Source organism: Schistocerca gregaria, chromosome 3 (genome assembly GCF_023897955.1).
Source record: "Schistocerca gregaria isolate iqSchGreg1 chromosome 3, iqSchGreg1.2, whole genome shotgun sequence".
In the NCBI taxonomy this organism is placed as follows: domain Eukaryota; kingdom Metazoa; phylum Arthropoda; class Insecta; order Orthoptera; family Acrididae; genus Schistocerca; species Schistocerca gregaria.
The window spans coordinates 636,646,275-636,668,458 of NC_064922.1; the positions used below are offsets into that span (position 1 = coordinate 636,646,275).

Consider the following 22,184-nt stretch of genomic DNA (forward strand, 5'->3'; position numbering starts at 1 on the left):
ATCACTCGTGCGCCGACTGTAGCACCACTATCAAACTCACTTCAATCTTGATAACGTGTCATTGTAGCAGCAGTAAAACATCTAACAACTGCCCGAGACACTTGTTGTATATAGGTGTTGATGACAGCAACCCCTCTTTACATATCTCTGTGTTTGTATACGCATGCCGTTATGAGTTTCTCTGGCGCTTCAGTGTAATTCGTTATCCGAAATAAAACTCCATTTATTGCCTGTTCACTATTTCAAAATGCTCTCTGTTTTCTCTTAATTGGATACAAAGCAACCTGTAACGAGAAATAATTACTTATGGATCTATCTATTCACGGATCTGACAATCCTAAGAAATTAAACTGAAACCACTGAACAGAGGATAGACCTCTGGACTTTTTGGGATAAGTGTACGATTCTAGATATTGTATGCGAAATAACTTGTTCCTCTTCCACCAGAGGTATTCCGTAGGTCGTTGGGGGATCATTGATTGGAGAAATGTGCAGGTCATTGCAGTTATCAAGAAGGGTCGTCGAACGGAGGAACAAAACTATGTGACTGTATCGCTGAAGAGGGTGTGTTGTGTCTTGCTTATACTGATACTTTTCCACTTGTCAACGAATCAACAAAAATTCGGCAGGCAACCATTATGTGGACCTCAGCACGGTCCGTCTGTCCACGAGGCTCAGAACGCAGTAAAAACGTACATATATACAGGTTGTGCCGTCTTCCTTGACTTACAGAACGCGTTCGATACGATCTCCATACTGCGACATGATGAACAAAATACTTATTGCACGGATTGTCCAGCTCAGTTTTCATGGAAGACATAAAAGTCACTTTATAGCCCTCTGTTACAATGGTTTATAGGTGTCACATCCACTGCACCGGATTCCTGCGTCGTTTGCACGAGCAAAGTGCCCTTATCACGTTGTTCCCTTGTTCCACGTAACAGGTGCGTAGATGGACGTGCCCGTCGATGAGCCGGCGTAGGTGGCCATCAGGGCAGGCGGCCGCCTGTGTAATTTGGGCAATCCTGGGGCGCGTCTGATGTCAGCCCGGATAGCCACCGGCTGCAGGGGGAGGGGGACGGCGACACGGCCGCAATTTGATGTCGGCCTCAATTACTGATATCTTGCAGGGCGCTCGGTGGCGTAATGCGTCCATTCTGTGTACGATAATGCGGCGCGCCGGGCGGAAGTGCTGGCACTCAGCCCCCTTCCGGCGCATGGGGCCCCTCCACGCGACGTGTCACGTAGCGAACAGCTCAGGGCAAATAGATGCGGTCACGCCATAGATTAACTAACAAAACGGGAACGCCTTAATTGTAAAAACGCCGTGAATGGACGTCTATCTAAATTAAAAAAGTGCCAAAATGTATAACCGTTGGATAAAATGTAAAAAATAATCAAACAGGGCTGAACCACAATTGTAGTATTCGTCCAGCGACGTACTGTGCGTGAAACAGAGGTCTGACAGCATTCAGACTACTCGTAAACATTAAGATTTGTTGTAAATTGCAGTGAAGGTCAAGAGAAATTTGTGTTTCGTTAGCTGTGATCAACTGTGCTAATAATTTTGGGATGGAGAGAAACCTCTATTTGGGATACGATCAGTTCGACTGCGAACAAGTGTAACGACAAACAAAAACGAGTTTTATTTCCAAGTCATTTGAAATTTGTATGTACGTTCTAAATATCTCCACTCACCAAGACATGAGTAAATTGTACATATGTTTACTATTTGTTATACTAATATACACACCAAAAAAATTATTGCATCACCGCGGTTCCCAGAGCTCCTGAAGATAACGTTGACTGTGGTTATTGTATCACAGACACAGTCCATTTGATTGTTGAGACATGTCTGTAAACCCGCTCAAAGATGTAAACAACCATGCATGAGCAGAGCCTATTAGACGGAGGGGTTCCGACAGCCTATCAGTTCCAGTCATTCCACCAGGAAGGAGGTTCACGGCTGGTGTTGTCTGTAGTTCAACCATGCCTGTACTGTCAATACCGCGGTTCGATCGCGTGCGCATTGTTACTTTGTTCCAGAAAGGCTCTCAACAGGGGGAGCGTCCAGGCGTCTCTGAGTGAACCAAATCGATGTTGTTCGGACACGGAGGAGATATAGAGAGAGGGACTGTCGCTGATGTGCCTCGCCCACGCCGCCCAAGGGCTACTACTACAGTTGATGACCACTACCTAAGGATTATGGCTCGGACGAACCCTGACAGCGACGCCACCATGCTGAATAATGCAATACGTGAAACCACAGGAGCTCGTGTAACGACTTAAATTGTGCATGATGCGCTGCTCCACTCCCGATTTCCATGGCCCATCTTTGCAACCACGACACCATGCAGCGCGGTACAGATGAGCCCAGTACCGTGCCAAATGGACCGCTGAGGATTGGCATCACGTTCTCTTCACCGATGAGTGCCGCATATGCCTTCAAGCAGGCAATCGTCGGAGACGTGTTTCGAGGCAACCCTGTCAGGTTGAACGCCTTGGACACACTCTACAGTGAGTACAGTTAGGTGGAGGTGCCCTGCTGCTTTTTGGTGGCATTAAGTGGGGCCGAGGTACACCGATGGTTGTCATGCGAGGCGCCGTAACGGCTGTAAGATATGTGAATGCCATCCTCCGACCGATAGTGCAACCATATCGGCAGTATATTGGCTAGGCAACCGTCTTCATGGACGTCAATTCGCGCCTCCAGCGTATAGCGACGTCGTCCGACTAGAGTGTCTAGCATATTCTCCAGAAATGATCATTATCGAACATGCTTGCGGTAGATTGCTAAATTGCTGTTTATGGACGACTTGACCCACCATCCACTCTGAGGAATCTACGCCGAACAGCTGTTGAGGAGTGGGACAATCTGGAACAACGGTACCGTGATGAACGTGGAGAAACTATGCGAAGAGGACGATCTACTGGGTATTAGATGTACCGGTGTGTATAGCAAACTGGAATATCTCCTCTGAAGGTCTCGCTGTATGGTGATGCAACATGCAATGTGCGGTTTTCATTAGTAATAACAATGGCGGAAATAATTTCAAATTTTCTGTGTAGGTTACGGAAATCTAGGAAGCGAGGTTGCGATAAACTTCTTTTGATGTGTGTATTAATTCAGATAATACTCTGCTGTTCAGTAGTTTTCCTAGGCATCCAGTGTATACTCAGTGTTTATACTAAATTTATAACTCTTTTCTTAAGCCAGCGCTTTATATGCTATCGCCAAACTAGTTTCGGAATAGTTCTCAGTGCCATGAGTGACAATTTATGCATTTTCGTTATCTATCGTCTAACTGATGCCACCTTGAAGAAAGGTTGTTCCAGTGTCATTCACATGTACTCAAAAACGAGTAAAAGGTGTGATGAGCAGGTCAAAAGCTACACAACAATAAAGCTACAGTAAGAACAATTCACGCGATCGATTTGCTCTCAACGTGTCCATTAAGAACTGCAGTATGAGCATCCAGTACCCTCGTGGCAAACTTAGGCGGGCAAAGTTTTGCCCAGTATGAAACACCGACCAGTGTACAACGTACGACCACTAAGAGCTATTTCTAAAATGTTTTGTCTTTCTCAATAGCGGTTGGAGGATCATACGACGTTACTGTGCTATAAGTCAACTTTGATTTGGTGAGTATTGAATGAAAATGTACTGCAATAATATTTCTAAATTTCAGTTAGATTAGTCTTGGTTGATATGAAGCAGCAAATACGTTCTATCTGCTGTTTGTCCCTGTTGGGGGCGGGAAGGAAAAAACGCCCCTGACGCTACTTACCGGAGTCTACCTCATCTGTAGTCACGGGTGAGGGTGTAGGAGACTCAGGATAATAATGATTTCCAGTGAGGTAGAAAATTGAAGAAGCGAGATTGCAATAAGAATGAGTCATTACGATACCTCTATTTTTGTGGAAAATAAATGGGCAACGTCATGGTCGAAATGGTTCAGAGAGCAGCAGTTTCCCAGCTTCACCTAACCAAACATTTTTGGTTGAGTGTTACAGGTCTGTACACAAAGCAAGTGTTTTTTAGGGTAATTATCAAGTAGTTAAATATTCAACGGGCTCTGTAATGCATCATTCTTATGAGTGACACTGTCTATGTGATGTTCCGTGCCTTTATTTAACGTGTCTCATTTAAAATAATAATTACCCTGTAGTCACAGAGGCACAGTAAGTATTGAAATTAGATATTTGTTTTTCCAATGTTGTTAACTGAAAGTCCGTGTTTCTCAACAACGAAATCGTTAAACTTTATTTTTGGCAGTAAAATAGTAATTAAATGCAGGAATAAAATCTGGCTGGAACCGACTGAGATCCAGTGAATGTGCCTATGGTCCATCCCCGAAAGAACTGAAGTACAAGCAAATAGTCAGTACACCGCCTCAAAGTGCGCGAGGGGACCGTCAGGAGCCTCTGCTTCAGCACTTAGGCGTCAGTGCAGAGCAGACACAACAGTTTCTGTAACTGGACTACGTGCAGTACCTTTCTATAGGGATGACACAAGGCCACCTTTCAGGCTGGATACTCGCCTATGAGAGACCTCGTCGTTGTTAGAACTCTATGCTCGTAACAACTCTAGCGCTATTCCAAGGAGAGTAAGTCTCCCCCCATGTTAAATTAACGAAGCAGCTCGCTTTCCTCCTGAGATTGATACAGTACATGTATCATCCTTAATCTCAGTTTGATTAGTTGGCAGCACCCGTCGAAGGCTGTCGGAGGTTCATTCAGTTAGTTAATATTTCACTCCAGACGGATGTAAAGCAATCAAGAATTTATTTTCTTACTGAAAATGATATCAGAGATTTTATTTCTTTGCGGAGTAACTGATTTAAAGTAGTGGCTACAGACCACATCACGTAGAATTTTCGAAACGATGATTGCTGGATGCTTCAACGACCGGATCTGCACACACCGTCATTACCTCTTTGGGAAACATTATTGTCCTTGTTCCTAATGTATGAAATACTACACTGCCGTAAACATCATCCAAATCCAGAATGAGACTTTCACTCTGCAGCGGAGTGTGCGCTGATATGAAACTTCCTGGCAGATTAAAACTGTGTGCCCGACCGAGACTCCAACTCGGGACCTTTGCATTTCGCGGGCAAGTGATCTACCAACTGAGCTACCGAAGCACGACTCACGTCCGCTACTCACAGCTTTACTTCCGCCAGTATCCGTCCCCTACCTTCCAAACTTTCGAGTCTCGGTCGGGCACACAGTTTTAATCTGCCAGGAAGTTTCATCATACAAATCTTACAGCAGAATTCTATCTATACAAACACAGTTGGTATGAGGAGATGTAAACTATATTTCTAGATTACAGGCGACCAAGGAAACTTTAGCCGAGTCATTGATGAAATATGAGATCGTTGGTATCCAGCACAGCCATTTCTAGCAAGTTTTGAGACATTTTAGTTTGCACAATAGCAATTCGTCATTCATGCTATCAATGTACATTAACTGAACTATAAAGAAAGACTCAAAGAATAACATAGACGTTAAATAAATTGTAATCCAGATAATAATAAACTTTTCAGTTAATAATAAATTTATTTAATATTTTCATTTTCCGACCAATTCGTATACCATGACCTACGTTAACTTGGTTTGCCCACTTTCTTTATAAACTCACTATGACATTATCCAGATTTACACTCATTCCATTAAACCTACTCCCTGATGTTCATTTAATCCGTTCCGATTAAGTGCTATATTTGGAATTCTGTGTCCCGTCGCTTGCTACTCAAAAACTATCCCGTCGTCATCGTCAAGATGCGAATGGCTTTCACTCCTTTGCGGCATCTTACTTCGTCATGATCATATGACGTGATTAAAAGGAAAAGACATGGCATGAATAAAAATAGGAAACACGAAAACACAACACATTGCATGCCTTGTAAGACGTAGAAAACACGTTGGCATTAAAAACAGTTTCCAGTCGTCTCGGAGTAGATGAATGCAGGTCTTGTATGGCTTTCAAGGGAATCTGACACTATATATCCCGGAAACTAGTGACAAGGTTTGGTAACGATGGAGAAGGTGAGTAGCTATCACGCATCCTTCTCTCCCACGTAGAACCACTAGGGTTCCAAATTATTGAGGTCTGGTGACCGTGGTAGCGAAAGAAGGTACAAGGATAGTCGTGCTCAAAAACCCAGGGCTGGACGCTGACTATGCGAACAGGGGCCCTGTTGTTTTGGAATACTGGGTCACAATTAGGAAACAAACGTTGAACATTAAGATGGACCTGATTAGCCAAAATAATCCTTGGCAGTAATATGGCCTTGCAGAGTAACCATTAGGCTCATGGAATACCAAGATACGATTGGCCTAATAATCACGGATCCTACGGTATGTTTCACTCTTGGAATGTAAGCCAGGCCGGAAGTTGGCAACAGTATGAAACGAGGCTTATCTGACTAAATGGAACTCTTCCATTGCTCCATAGTCCAGATATTATTGTTTCGGCGTGTCGTTTTCCTGGTTCAGGTATTTTCATTGCTGATGAGTGGGTGTGAAATTCCGTCTGCTAGCAGTGCGACATTCAGTCCAGCAGTGACGTTTGCAGCTATCGACCACTTATTTTTCTTCACAGTCCTCTAGAACTACCTTCTACCATTATATTTCAACACACAATTTTATCCATGTTGCTATTTAGCTGTTGACGTTTTTAGCTTCCGCTATATGCCGTATAAGACCTATATATGGTGCCTCTTGAAACAACAAGCTCTTTGGTCAGCTTGGTTACGTAGCTTCCATCGCAAGAGCTCCAACAATCTGTCCACTTTAGGGTGCTCTGATCTCCTACATAATGCACTCACATTTACGCAGAGTACTGCTCTGAACACGACTGACTAAACGTACTGTGGACGTATCACAAAAGCCGTCCGTGGTTCAATACCACAGAGCAACTTGCAGGCTCAGCTAGCATCAGCATTTATATTCGGGAACGCTTTTCAGTGATTTTGTCCACCCCTTGTATGTGAAGCCAATAAGCTTCACATCGTTACCATGCATATTAAATGCCTTGATCTGTTATAATTTATTGGACCAGAAAAAGTTGATCGGTTGATTTAGCTTAAGGCATAGCGTATATTAATTCGTGATGCACGGGGGAAAGGACAAGCCAGGTCTAACATGCCTGAAGGGTTAACAGCTGTCGGCCTAGTACACAGGGATCGACTCAGTGTGATTTTCAAGCGACCATCCGACCTCGTTAATTGCTTGGCTGGTCCCCAATTCATTACATCGCCTCTGGCGACAGCAACAGCAACTGGCCGCAAAGTTAAAATTAAATGAATTTGTGGAATCAAGAAAACAGTTGACCCATTATGACGTAACTAACGTCAGGACATTGGGGCGTCAAAAGCAGTCGATATAACATACTATATTATTCTTAAACTATATTAAAGTAATTTTGGCTTACTACTTAATCGATGACGACCCGATATCACTGGGAGTACTACGTTTCTTTACTATTTTATCGCGGACGCTACGTCGTTCAGATTTGTCGTTCAAGGGTTGAAGAGGTACTACAAATAGTAAGTGAACTTACAAGTGCTGTATACACACTATACAGCAATGCACTTCGTAAACTTCAGTTTCACTCACAGTATTTGGGGAACACATATTCTAGCTGCACAGATGTGTCTTTAATTTTTTGGTGGTTGTAAGATGCCATATTCTGTGTGATATGTCACGGCAACCACAGTGTAAGAGCAATGTTGATATTTCTAATGCGTAGTACTCTTTGAACACTCAGACAGTATAGGAATAGCTGCTTGATATTTTCATGTTTGAGGAATTTTATAATTTTTTCTTGGGGCCTGTTAGTTGATTCAATGAAACGAATATAGATGATCACATATATGTTCTACATGTCACAAAAAATCTCAGAAAATCTCTATACTTTGATACGTTTATACTCTGACAGATGTCACTGGTTCTATACGGGGATTGCAGTGGATTCTTGTAAAGAAATTTTTTCTCGTTAGTTATCAAGGTAAGGTAGGGACTTGCATGAAGAGATCTGTCAGCTTTGGCGCTGAGATGAGTAATTTCAGTGCGACTAAATTGTAAATAGAAATAATCAGCAACAAGTTGCATTATTTAAATTTTCTTTCCCTTAACGGGTTTAGGCACTTAGTGCCCTTCGTATATGTACGAGGGTTGGAACTTTAGTAGTGACAACTATTTTTATACAGCTCGTACAAAATCGATACGTGTTTCAAAGTTTTACTGACCTTCAAAGTAGTCACCTGCATTGTGTGTAACAGTGCCAGCGATGTGGTAGTCGTAGGATACTCTTAGCAGTGCCAGTTGTGTTGACAGTTCGAGCAGCACGGTCTATTGCCCGACGAATTTTTAGCAGTGCTGAAGCGAATGCCGTGAAGTGTTTCCTTCAGTTTACAAATCGAGATGAACTTAGGAGGGCTTAAGTCAGGGTAGTCAGTTGGTGGTATAGCACTTAGCAGCCCCATCAGTGAAACAAATTGGTAACAGCTTACACTGCACGTGCCTGCAAAATGATCGTCATGTCCAGCAGAAAGTGTCATCACTTCTTTCTCTATGCTGTTCATTTTTGGAACACAACCTACAACCTAAGACTTTCACATCGCTTGCAACGGCTTATACACCATGCTGGTGACTACTTTGAAGGTCAATAAAACTTTGAAACAAGTATCTATTTTGTACTAGCTGTAAATTAATAGTTCCCACTATTAAAGTTCCAACCCCCGTAGTTAGGGGTGCACATAAATTAAAGTCACTGTATTGTCCTCATATTGGTTCTTATTTGTTATATGTTTATTTACGATATTAGTGAGAAATAATGGGTGGAATCTTAAGTCGCGATTTTTTATTGGGATCCGTATGTCAACAAACCGACTTTGGCATAAAGTTAGAGAAGTTTGCACTCTCTATACCTCGCGTTATAACTCGTCTGGAAAGGGACTATACACAGTGTGGTACAATGTACGACAGACAACTTCTATGCTGCAAGAGTAAAACACTTGCTGTACATACAGCGCTTTATCGCTGCACGTTGCAAAGAGGGCTGTATGGTGTCCATATCAGTGTGCCTTACGAAAATGAAGACATTCCTGGTACAAGGTGTCACACAATCACTCCGACAAACAATGCTTATTCTGCACCAAGTGTACAGCGGAATACAATTATTGTCACTGTGGTTCGCATTGTCTGAATTCACTGCACTGCTAGCGCCGTGGTGACATGTGGTCGCTATGCAAATTAAAAGTGTTAAATGCTAATAACAGTTGCTACTGTCTACAATTACACGACTGCACTGCCAGCACCATGTTGACAAGTGGGTATTATACGCACTATAGTTTTGGGTACAGACAACAGATCGCAGTGTTCCGAAGAAGGAGGTATACCACTACGAAACGTTCTACACTCATATAGCTACGAGAAATATTCTGTGTTTACCAGAACTTTGCCCATTCCTTGAGGGACTGATATGAACCAAAGACGAACTGAATAAAACCACAGTAAGTAAAAGACATGTTATATGTAAGGTTCTCGGGTGTCCAGCCGGATCCAATCGTCGAAGTTCCACGATATTTCAGCGAATAACCGTTCCGGCATCATCAGGTGGTGCAGATGGAATGATCTGTCTGCTCTGTGTCCGTGGTAATATCAAACGGAATTACAACATACAAAAATTACTGAAATAAATACACAGTTCAGTGGTTACTGAAATATGCATTTGCGCATTAGCTATAGGCCTTTGGTTACACTTAATTTCTGCGAAAACAAAACATCAGCAACATTTCCGTTTCAGAACTCCTGGGCGGTAATAATTTTAAGTTCAGGGGTTTCAGAGCGTTTGCATCAAACGTCTTGGTGTGATCGCGTCCACGGGAATAACTTTTGTTAGTAACAAAATTCTCACTGATGCTTCCCAAAAAATGCTTCCGGTTTTTACGGCATTATTCATTGTAGCGCTGTGGCGCTGAGAGACAGCAGGGAATAGACTCTCTGAGGTGTTCATAAGCTATGTGCGTTGTCTGTAATTCATTCATCTGCTGTGTTTGAAAGGTGGGAAGTCAGCTTTTGATTAGCTTCTAAAAATAACTTTCCCACTTACAGACATCTTTTGTTGAGGTTTTCTTGTCGAAAATCATCCAGCTGGTCCTGCCATGGCGTGCCAAACTTAACGCGTGCAGCGTGTGCGAGCTGCGTGTCACTCGGTTTATTCCGTCCTTCTCGGAAGTACCCGGAACTTAGAGCCAATTCACTTACCATAGCGATGTGGCATTCTCCAAACTGCAGAACTTCCCAAGTTCGGCAGAACTGTGGTGTCAACGCTGTTTACCCTTCGCTATTTGTTCACCGTCTGAAGGACGTCTATAGATCCAGTGGCTGCTTGCAGAGAACGAGGAAGCTTGCGATCTATAACAGAAGAGAGGGATCAAAATCCCAAATTCGCATAATCGATGGGTACTGCGTATTTGCTACGAACCGAGACTAGAGTACCATGCAGAAAGAACTTAAAGACTGAGTTGACAATGTAAGAGCATAAAATTACAACCGTCGAGGGACGGGATTCTTTGTTCTGTATATCAAAGAGCACTTTGTGCTAAATTCGCAGGCATTAGGCACGTGATGTAACTGGTATTACAAATAATAAAATTTCTGAAGTCTCACGCATTATTTCTTTGGTAGTTGCCGCATCTTTCATTGTAACTTAGCGAACAGTTTAGAGACCTCATACATTAGTGCAAAATGAGTTGGTTAAGTCAGAAGGCACGCATGGAACAATTTTTCGATTTAAGACTCGCTGTTGTTGTTTTTATGAAGGAAAAAGGACTGTATGAAAGGAAATTAGAAAATCGAAAATGGATTGCAGACTTGACAGTTTAAGTAGGCTTCACCGCACACTGCACACAGTGAGACATGTCAAGGCAATTTACTACTGAATTATGAATTAAGTCTAAAATGCTGCTTTTATTTTGAGATGTTTATTTAATCACGACAAAGTCCAAAATGCTGCTTTTATTTTGCGATGTTTATTTAATCATGACATTCCTGTTTCAGCATTATTGCCATCATCAGGCGATCTGAAAGTAATGGTTTTATTATATTTTCTAGGGCAGATGGCACCCTACTTGTCATATATGAGATTGACAACCATACATTTATGGAATTCTTAACTTACCTGTAACATCACTGGTTAGTCAGTCAAGCGCTTTCCTTACATCTTTTAACGTTATTTTATGACGTAGCTTCCGTAGGCTATATTTTTTGGAAGTTATAGCCAGCGGTGTTATGGGTAAGTTAAGAATTCCACACATTTATGGTTATCAATGTCATATATGATAGGTAGGCTACCAGCGAACCCTAGGAAATAATATATAACAAAATCATTACTTTCAGATCGCTTGATGATGGCAATAGTGCTGAAACAGGCCTGTCGTGATTAAATAAATATCTCAAAATAGAAGCAGCTTTTGGAACTTAATTCATAATGTCTTTACACGACTTATATCGAGCTGCGGGGGCCATTAGAAACAAAATTACTTCGGGATTATTTGGGATGCATTTAAAAACTAAATCGCGTCGTAGAAGGAACACATTCCGTCAAAAACCAGTTCCCTAAGTTCACTGACGTTAAAGGAAACACATAGCTTGGAGAATTCATTGTGGCCTTGAAAGAATTAGATGAATAGTTTTATCAAGATTTTGAGGGCACCGTCAATCTTACATCTATTTTCGAGCTCTTTACGAGACAGTTTTCCGTTTCAGTAGGAAGTGCTACTATGCATGTAGAGATGTAACTGACTGACCTGCAAGGTATTTCCAGTTTAAAGACAAATCCTTTTTCTTTAAAAATGTCCAGGGCATCTACATTCCTTTGGTAAGGTAGAGTCCCCACAAGCACCAGGAAAAGTGCTACAATATTTCGATCGACGTATTTGTGTGAAAGACTTTCTCTTCGATAATAAAACTAAATAAATCAGTATCACGTGGCAACACAGAATACCAAACTCTGTGAAATATTTTGCGTGTGATCGTATTAGGACAGTTTGTACTGATTGACCTGCAAGATAATTCAAATTTTAACAACGATTTTACATTAAAACTGTCCAGGACATTTACATTGCACTACTCTGATAGAGTTTCCAAGTCCTCACAATGATGTTGCAATATTTCGAACGACACATTTTTGTGAAACACCTGGGTCACTATTACATGGCAACTGGAGTGCGAAACACAGAAACTTTATTTTGCGCCTGTCCATATGCCGATAATTTGTACAAGAAAATAAGTATATTACTTCAGCGGGCTAAAATCAGTTATTTTGTTTGCGATCTATTCTGTTGAAAAATAAGAAATATAAAATCACGTTGAATGGAGTGCGACTGCATGCCATTTAAATCCGTCTTTTTCGTAGTTTCCCCCTTTTCCCCTCCTCACGATCACACAGCGCACGTTGTTGGTGGGGGAAATGCGAAGCGAGACTGAGCGCTTTGGAACTCTTGCCCGAGCACAGCCCTTGAACCAGAGACTTGGTTATCTCTGATTTATTGAGATAGAAAACCCTGCAAACTTGGTGTAGTGTCGTCGATACAGAGACGGCGAATTCAGCAAAATGGCGCCTAGCTTCGCAAGAAGCGTCAGCACAAATATGTCAGATACATGGTAAACCAGAAATGGTGCGACAAATTTCGAAGTACTGTTTGTTTGCAACTTCTTGACATCGCCAGCCGAGAAGATGCAGCAACCTGTTGTGTAGAGAGTGGTCTTTTCCCTTTTGATGGACGATGAATTCGCAGATGGGTTCCCTTCTGCAGTATATCTTTATATATACAAACCCAAGAGATTTTGAAGGGCTGAAGGAGATAAATAAGCTGCGGATGGGCCGGTGCCCGAAATCGTCATCCACTGACGGAACAGAGCATCGCATACGTAGGAGAGAAGTCCCGTTTACGTAGCACCTTGTTCCATCTTTTTGGACAACATGGTTGCGGAGAGAAGCTGCGATTGGTATGATTAATCAATAATTCAAAAACAGTCTTAATCGCATTAATTATTATTATTACACCGCCATCCGGTTTGAATGCAACGTAGGGGTCGTCTTCTGGGCGTTTACACCATTGGTCGACTGCTGGTGGTGTCACTTCTGTCTTACATAACGGCATAGTTTCCTGCCGTTACTTAGACAGGAGTGACACCACCAGCAGTCGACCAATGGTGTAAACGCCCAGAAGATGACCCCTACGTCGGTTTCAAACCGGTTGGTGGCATAATAACAATAATAAATGCGATTAAGACTGTTTTTGAATTATTGATTGCTCCATCTTCTCAGCCGGCCGCGGTGGTCTCGCGGTTCTAGGCGCGCAGTCCGGAACCGTGCGACCGCTACGGTCGCAGGTTTGAATCCTGCCTCGGGCATGGATGTGTGTGATGTCCTTAGGTTAGTTAGGTTTAAGTAGTTCTAAGTTCTAGGGGACTAATGACCACAGCAGTTGAGTCCCATAGTGCTCAGAGCCATTAGAACCATTCCATCTTCTCAACCGGCGGTCGAGGCAATTAGTTGTGATCACTGAATTACAAACAACGTGCTTGACGTTGCGTCTAGGACCGATCGCCTCTGTAGTCTGGTCCTTTGAAACACCACAAACGAACCAACCAACCAACTGTTGCGCCTACTGTCCGTCAGCGTACAAATGTCACACTTGCTGCCGAAGACATGGGCTAGTGCCGGTGCCGGTGCTTAAACTTCGACGGTCTGTGTGTGTGTGTGTGTGTGTGTGTGTGTGTGTGTGTGTGTGTGTGTTTATCTACATATACCAGTACTCGAGAGGAGCACCATAGCGGAAGCTAAGTTTAACGATTAATTGAAACCATCTCAGCTGTATCATTACACGTTTATAGTGCTGTGACCGATCGTAGCACATTGAATGCGTAGTGGTGCAGCTGAGTTGGCTCCTGTAATCTCTAGGATTGGACTGCTGGCAGAAGAAATCTCCAGTTCCAGTGGCCACGGGCAGTAGGCAGCGCAGCAGCACATTTGAAGCTACTTGTTGCCACACACCTGCCCGCCGACGAGACCCATGCGCAGCCGCTGCAGGTCCGTGTGGGACCAGGCGCTGCGTGACCACGGCTGCACGGAGCGCAGGTCGGCCGCGAGGTTGAACTCCCGCAGCTGGTTGTGCACGAACTTGCGGATATTCCAGGGCAGGTCGTTGTGCCTGAAACACGCCGTACACAACCTGTGAGTGGATAACGTCGATACGACAAAGACTGGGAACTCATCTTCCTCATATCACATGTGTCACAATGTTGTTGAAAGAAAACCATAGGAGTCACTAAGCTCCACAAACATTTTCAGGGTACTATGTGGCCACTATGATGCTACTGCCCTATTACAATTACTTTCACAAAAAGCGGTTAAGAATATAGATATGTTCTACATTGTGATATTCGCTGCTTGGTAGCGGCAGAGTTGAGATTTCATCATGGAATACACTATTCAGTCATAAGCGTCCAACTTGTTCCACCATATTGTCTGTTACCTGCTCACCCACACTACACTGGAGCTTTGATCCAGTGCTTTCCTTTCGAATCCGGCAGAGATTTCTCTGACTTCATTTATTGTCTATCAGCGTAATTAGATGTGGTGTTCACCTTTATTTCATTTCAATTTAATAACCAATAATACGTCATTTCCTATTTTTCCCTTGATATCGCGTGGGTCGTTCCGTCTTGAAACTGTTTGGTAGCTATTTGCTTGGTAGAGCGTCATGCAGTATATAAAAAGTAGGAAGCAGTAGGTACCCAATTTGTACTCCCCCCATGGGAAAATAATTATAATTCTTGGTCTCAGCCTTAACCACATAAGGCGACGTCTATTAATTTTGAGAGAAGTTTTCTTTACAGTTTGAATCCCTCGTTGAGTTTTGGTGAGATGTGGGGGGTTCTTCTCCTCTCTGTCTCACGTGAGGGTAAAAGAATTGTTTTAAATACAGACTCAAAGTAATTAAACTATGTTTCATTTAAAATGCGTACTAAACAGAGGTTTTAACACGCGATTAAAAACACTTTTGTAAACATACGAAATACTAAGTGCTATTTGGACGGATACACAAACGGCGACATACTGACGAAAAGTCTCCACGAAGAGAGTACTAACCGTTTTGACAGGTTCCTAAAATACTAAACTTTTACTGGTACTTACACACACTGAAGCACCAAAGAAACTGGTGTTGGCATGCGTATTCAAATACAGAGATATGTAAACAGACAGAATATGGTGCTGCGGTTGGCAACGCCTATATAAGAGAAAAAGTGTATGGCGCAGTTGTTAGATCGGTTACTACTTTTCCAGTGACAGGTCCAAGCGAATTTGGGCGTGGTGTTATAAACGGCACACGAACGATGGGGCACAACATCTCCGAGATAGCGACGAAGTGCAGATTAACCCGTTAGATCATTTCACGAGTGTACGTAAATATCAGGAATCCGGTAATATATCAAATTTCCGACATCGCTACGGTCGGAAAAAGAACCTTCAAGAACGGGACCAACGACGACTGAATAGACTCGTTCAACGTGATAAAAGTGCATCCTTTCCGCAGATTGCAGCAGATTTAAGTGCTGGGCCATCAACAAGATTCATCGCGCGAACTATTCAACGAACATCATCGATATTGAGTTTCTGAGCCAAAGGTCCACTAGTGTACCCTTGATGACTCCGCCCCACAAAGCTTTACGCATCCCCTGGGCCCGCCTACACCGAAATTGGACTCTTAACTCGAAATATGTTTCCTGTTCTGACGAGTCTCGTTTCAAATTGTATCGAGCGGATGGACGTATACGGGTATGGAGATAATCTTATGAATCTGTATGTCAGCAGGGGACTGCTAAAATTGGTGGAGGCTCTGTAATGGTGTGGGGCGTGTGCAGTTGCAGTTATATGGGACCTCTCATACGTCTATATACGAATCTGACAAGTGACACGTACGTGAGCAACGCGCCTCATCACCTGCATCCGTTCATGTCAATTGTGCATTCCGACAGACCTGGATTATTCTAGCAGGAAAATCCGACACCCCACGCGTCCAGAATTTCTACAGAGGGCTTCTAGGAACACTCTTTTGAGTTTAAACACTTCCACCGGATACTAAACTCCACAGACATGAACATTATTGAGCATATCTGTGCTGCCTTACAGCGTGCTGTTCAGAAGAGATCTGCTCCTCCTCGTACTCTTGCGTGTTTATGGATAGTCCTGCAGGATTCATGATGTGAATTTACCCCAGCACTACTTCTTACGTTAGTCGAGTCCTTGCCACGTCGTGTTGCGGCACTTCTGCGTGCTCACGAGGGCTCTACACGATGTTAGGGAGGTGCGCCAGTTTCTTTGGCTCTTCAGTGAACATTAATATATGCATTAGACGTCATTGGATCTTTACTTTTCAGAAGAAAGATAACATTGTTTCTACCTTCTTTCCAACCGCATCATTACGCAGCATCTCAATCTACTGATTTATATGATTACTAACAGAATTCCTCTTGGTGAACCTCAGCTAAGCTCCCTCTCACAAAAAGAAACTTCTTGCTCCCACATGTCTGTTGATTTGTTGGCATGCTGATTAAGAGACGCATTGCAAAATTGTTGATGCAAATTCGTGCTGAACACAATAAAATCGGGTTTACATACGTTCCAAAATGTCATGACTTGCGCATTGGGCGAAACGTAGTGATTTCGACCAGCACGGCAACGAACTTCCCTAACAAAATCTAAGGTGCGGCACTTGTTTCAAATCAGGGAATTGCCGGCCGCGTTGGTCTAGCGGTTCTAGGCGCTCAGTTCGGAACCGCGTGACTGCTACGGTCGCAGGTTCGAATCCTGCCTCGAGCATGGATGTGTGTGATGTCCTTAGATTAGTTAGGTTTAAGTAGTTCTAAGTTCTAGGGGACTGATGACCACAGATGTTAAATCCCATAGTGCTCAGAGCCAAATCAGGGAATTAACTTTGAACGACCACTAAGATGCGTGAGGACTTTAATTTTGTCTACGCTCGGGATGAATTCAATAAAACAAAATTTTATCCGTTTAAATACACTACCGGAAATGGAAAAAAGAACACATTGACACCGGTGTGTCAGACCCACCATACTTGCCCCGAGCACTGCGAGAGGGCTGTACAAGCAATGATCACACGCACGTCACAGCGGACACACCAGGAACCGCGGTGTTGGCCGTCGAATGGCGCTAGCTGCGCAGCATTTGTGCACCGCCGCCGTCAGTGTCAGCCAGTTTGCCGTGGCATACGGAGCTCCATCGCAGTCTTTAACACTCGTAGCATGCCGCGACAGCGTGGACATGAAACGTATGTGCAGTTGACGGACTTTGAGCGAGGGCGTATAGTGGGCATGCGGGAGGCCGGGTGGACGTACCGCCGAATTGCTCAACACGTGGGGCGTCAGGTCTCCACAGTACATCGATGTTGTCGCCAGTGGTCGGCGGAAGGTGCACGTGCCCGTCGACTTGGGACCGGACCGCAGCGATGCACGGATGCACGCCAAGACCGTAGGATCCTACGCAGTGCCGTAGGGGACCGCACCGCCACTTTCCAGCAAATTAGGGACACTGTTGCTCCTGGGGTATCGGCGAGGACCATTCGCAACCGTCTCCATGAAGCTGGGCTACGGTCCCGCACACCGTTAGGTCGTCTTCCGCTCACGCCCCAACATCGTGCAGCCCGCCTCCAGTGGTGTCGCGACAGGCGTGAATGGAGGGACGAATGGAGACGTGTCGTCTTCAGCAATGAGAGTCGCTTCTGCCTTGGTGCCAATGATGGTCGTATGCGTGTTTGGCGCCGTGCAGGTGAGCGCCACAATCAGGACTACATACGACCAAGGCACACAGGGCCAATACCCGGCATCATGGTGTGGGGAGCGATCTCCTACACTGGCCGTACACCTCTGGTGATCGTCGAAGGGACACTGAATAGTGCACGGTACATCCAAACCGTCATCGAACCCATCGTTCTACCATTCCTAGACCGGCAAGGGAACTTGCTGTTCCAACAGGACAATGCACGTCCGCATGTATCCCGTGCTACCCAACGTGCTCTAGAAGGTGTAAGTCAACTACACTGGCCAGCAAGATCTCCGGATCTGTCCCCCATTGAGCATGTTTGGGACTGGATGAAGCGTCGTCTCACGCGGTCTGCACGTCCAGCACGAACGCAGGTCCTACTGAGGCGCCAGGTGGAAATGGCATGGCAAGCCGTTCCACAGGACTACATCCAGCATCTCTACGATCGTCTCCTTGGGAGAATAGCAGCCTGCATTGCTGCGAAAGGTGGATATTCACTATACTAGTGCCGACATTGTGCATGCTCTGTTGCCTGTGTCTATGTGTCTGTGGTTCTGTCAGTGTGATCATGTGTTGTATCTGACCCCAGGAATGTGTCAATAAAGTTTTCCCTTCCTGGGACAATGAATTCACGGTGTTCTTATTTCAATTTCCAGGAGTGTAGTATGTACTCCTGACTTTAAAAATTGGCGTGAGTTCATTGCCTCCCCTCCCCCCTTTTACGTAAGATTTCATGAGACTCTGCCAGACCCCTGTCCTCCCCCTCCGCCCCCCCCCCCCTCTCCCCCCGCAGACACACTGTTTCCAGCTGAGATAATCAATGTCCACTAAGGCGATAGAAGTCTTCACTTCTAGCAGCAGTTCTAAACTGATAAATTAAGAAACTGAAATGTGATGTACTACGGAAAATGTTATCATTAAAATATTTCTTTGTTGCAAATAGGAACTTGCATTCCTGAGAACTACCTTCTCAAAGGTTGCAGCGAAGAATTCACTGCAGATAATCATATGCAATCCTCTGACACATAAATGGCAACATTGTCAATAAATAGCCAGACGAGTGCGGTAAAACGTGCCATATCTGTGGAATCTACATTTAACCAGTTAGAATGCTATACGATTGGGCGGTAGCGGGGATTGACGTGATGATGGAGCAATAGAGATGAACCAGTCATCATTGCATACTTCAGAGTCGAGGTGGCTCGCATCATTCAGTAAGCTGCTACTCCGATTCTGCCAGGAGGAGTTGGTAACGCTGCATGAGAACGGTGTGTCTATCGCGGCCAACGTTATGCATGTGAACAAGAAATGTGTAACGAAACACTAGGGCTTAAGCGACTCGAGGCGGTAGGCGTAGTCGTTTTCCGATCATGTTATCAAATTGTATCCGCTGATAATTGAACAATGAGAATGAAGAAGACAGTCACGTCCTGGAGTCTTATGATTTCTATGTGACCGGTCCAGGATGAGCTTCCGACGCAAAATGGAAGATCTCCTGCCAAATGCTGAGGAAGACAGCAGCCAAATTCTACCTCTTGGTACATACATGTACCACTCACACGTACCACTCACATTAATGTGACCACCGACTACGTTCTGGATGAGGAATTAGCCAGTCTGACCCCAACACCAAATAATTATATTATCTTTGATGAGACTTTGCGAAAGGTATCTAGACGCTATATTCCTAGGGAGTGCACACAACACTATATCCCAGGGCTCTCAAATGCGTCAAAGGACATCCTGGAGAAGTATCAAGTATTGTTCGCGGAAGACGCATTCAGCGAAGAAACCATCACCTGTGGCACAGCTTTAATGTCAGCCCTCAGCGAGGCACGCGAGAAGAAGTGGATAGCAACCCTAGAAAGAATGGATATGTCCCGCAGTAGCAAAATAGCCTGGAACCTGATTAAGAAAGTGAATGTTAACCCAAGGCTAAGCGAGGCCCCTGCCAACGTACCTCCAAACCAGGTGGCCAACCAACTCCTTCCAAACGGCAAGTTCAACTCCAAACGTCAGAAAACCAAAATCGCACGCCTACGGCCAACGGAAAACACCAACTTCCAGAAACCATTTAGCATGAAAGAGTTGAACAACGGCATAAATACCATGAAGAATGGGAAAGCCGCTGGGTTTGATGATATTTGCGTGGTACAGATTAAAAACTTCGGCTTTGGCGCCAGCGACTGAATACTTGGACTTTTTAACGTGTGCCTTGAAACCTTTCAAATCCCGAAACTGTGGAGGAAGTCAAAAGTGGTGGCTCTCCTTAAAACCGGGAAGGACTCAGAGTCTCCGAAGAGCTATCGACCCATAACCTTTCTCTGCCACCTGTTTAAGCTCTATGAAAGATTGATCCTCAACAGAATAAAGAAGATCTTTGACTCGAAGCTAGTTCCACACCAAGCTGGTTTTAGACCTGGAAAGTCCTGTACCAGACAAATTCTAGCATTGACGGAACATATCGAGGATGGGTTTGAGAACAAACTAATCAACGGGCTGGCACTATTCGACCAAGTTCCGCCTATGATACAGTAGAACACCGGACACTACTGCATAAAATCTACGAGACCCTGAAAGACTACCACCTAGTCAAGATAATCGAATCCCTGCTCCAAAATAGACATTTCTTCGCATTGCTTGAGGGGAAAACCAGAAAAATGGCCTCGCCCAAGAGAACGTGTTGGCGCCAATCCTATTCAACATATATACAAATGACCAACCAACTCCAGACAAAACCAAAAATTTTGTATATGCAGACGACCTGGCAATAACAGTTCAAGGCAACAGGTTTGAAGCCATCGAGGAGAAACTAGAAACCGCCCTTTTTATAATGTCAACCTACTACAAAAAGAATTCTCTAAAACCCAATCCCTCCAAAACTCAAGTGAGTGCATTCCATCTGAACTCGAGGCAGCAAAGTACAGGCTGAATCTTACCTGTGATGGGACATTACTAGAACACACAAATACTCCCACCTACCTTGTAGTCGTGCTGGACAGAACATTGACATACAAATATCATTGCGAAAAAAACACGCAAAAAGGTAGAAGCACGAAATTCCCTAACAAGAAAGCTGTCCAACAGCAAATGGGGTGCCAAACGTAACGTTGTCAGAACGTCAGCCCAAGCTTTGTGCTTCTCAGCTGCTGAATGGCGCAGATCCGCCCACGCAAAAAAGGTAGATATTAGCTTGAACGAAACATGCAGGATAGTGACAGGCTGCATGAAACCCACCCCCATAGAAAATCTTTTCAGGGCCGCAGGTTTCACAAACCCTGACTCACGTAGGAAAGCCCATGAACATACTGAGAAGCTAAAACAAACCTTAAAAAAATGCTCGTCACTCAATATTTGGCCTAGAGTGTGGCTCCAGCAGACTCAAATCCAGACGCCGTTTCTTAATTTGCGCCTTAGATGAACCCCCCATCTACTATCCACTAAGAGAGGACTCACCAAGCGGCGTTTCTGGTGATTGGAAAGCCTGGAGAATGCTTAACCGCAGCAGAACTCGGGTGGGTCCTGTGAAATCTAATCCGATCAAATGGGGTTTGTTGGACGAAAACGACGACAAATGCGACTGCGTCACTCGACAGGACATGGAACATCTCCTACAATGCCCTGCCTGCCCGCACAGATGCACCCTCGACGATCCATGGATGGCTAAAGAAGAAGCATTGGACATTGCCCAATATTGTAGTTTCCGGACACGAAAAAGTAACTTAAAGTAAAGTCAACTAAAAGGCGTCAGGTGGCAGCACTAGCAGTGTTGGGTACATAAAGTGATTCAGGGGTACGCGGGAAACAGTTCTGTCGTTGCCGTATTGCGCAAACGGAGTAATTTATCTAACGTTCAGAGGTTCATATGATTGGCTTTCGGGCAAAGGGTGGCTAAGATTGTAAAAAGTTCGCGTGCCACCGTGGGTGAATTATATCGTGCATTGCAATTTGGCGATATCAAAGCCGGTGCCGGAGCAACTGTAGTGCGCCACGAGCCGTATGTGGCTTGAGTGAACAACGTCTGAGGAGATGTATTCTGGCGAATAGATGTGAAACTAAAATCATTTCTGTACTGGAGAATTGATGTGCAACTAAAACCATTTCTAAAGCCAAAATCGCATACATATTTCTTTATTTAAAACAGGCAGTGGAGATTGAGTTTGGTGTTATCTTCACGTCTTCTAAAGCCTTTTTATTGCGGAACATGTTCATTTTAAGTCGCAGCTCACGGCATTTAAAGAACGCGTTTCATAACAAAAAGATTTTTGAGACCTGGAGATGACAGCAGAGTCCATCAAAACCGGTTGTTTTTAATAAA

At 44.1% G+C, this 22,184-nt stretch overlaps 1 protein-coding gene across 2 annotated transcripts in view; it reads right to left on the reverse strand.

Moving 5' to 3' along the window:
• The window catches only part of LOC126355975 (dipeptidase 1-like), a 746,627-nt gene that overhangs the window by 148,615 nt on the left and 575,828 nt on the right, over positions 1 to 22,184 (reverse strand). For both annotated transcript variants that reach the window (XM_050006585.1, XM_050006584.1), the window contains exon 3: positions 14,075 to 14,231. In XM_050006585.1, coding sequence (XP_049862542.1) covers positions 14,075 to 14,231 — 157 coding nt within the window. The remainder of the gene's footprint in view (positions 1 to 14,074; positions 14,232 to 22,184) is intronic.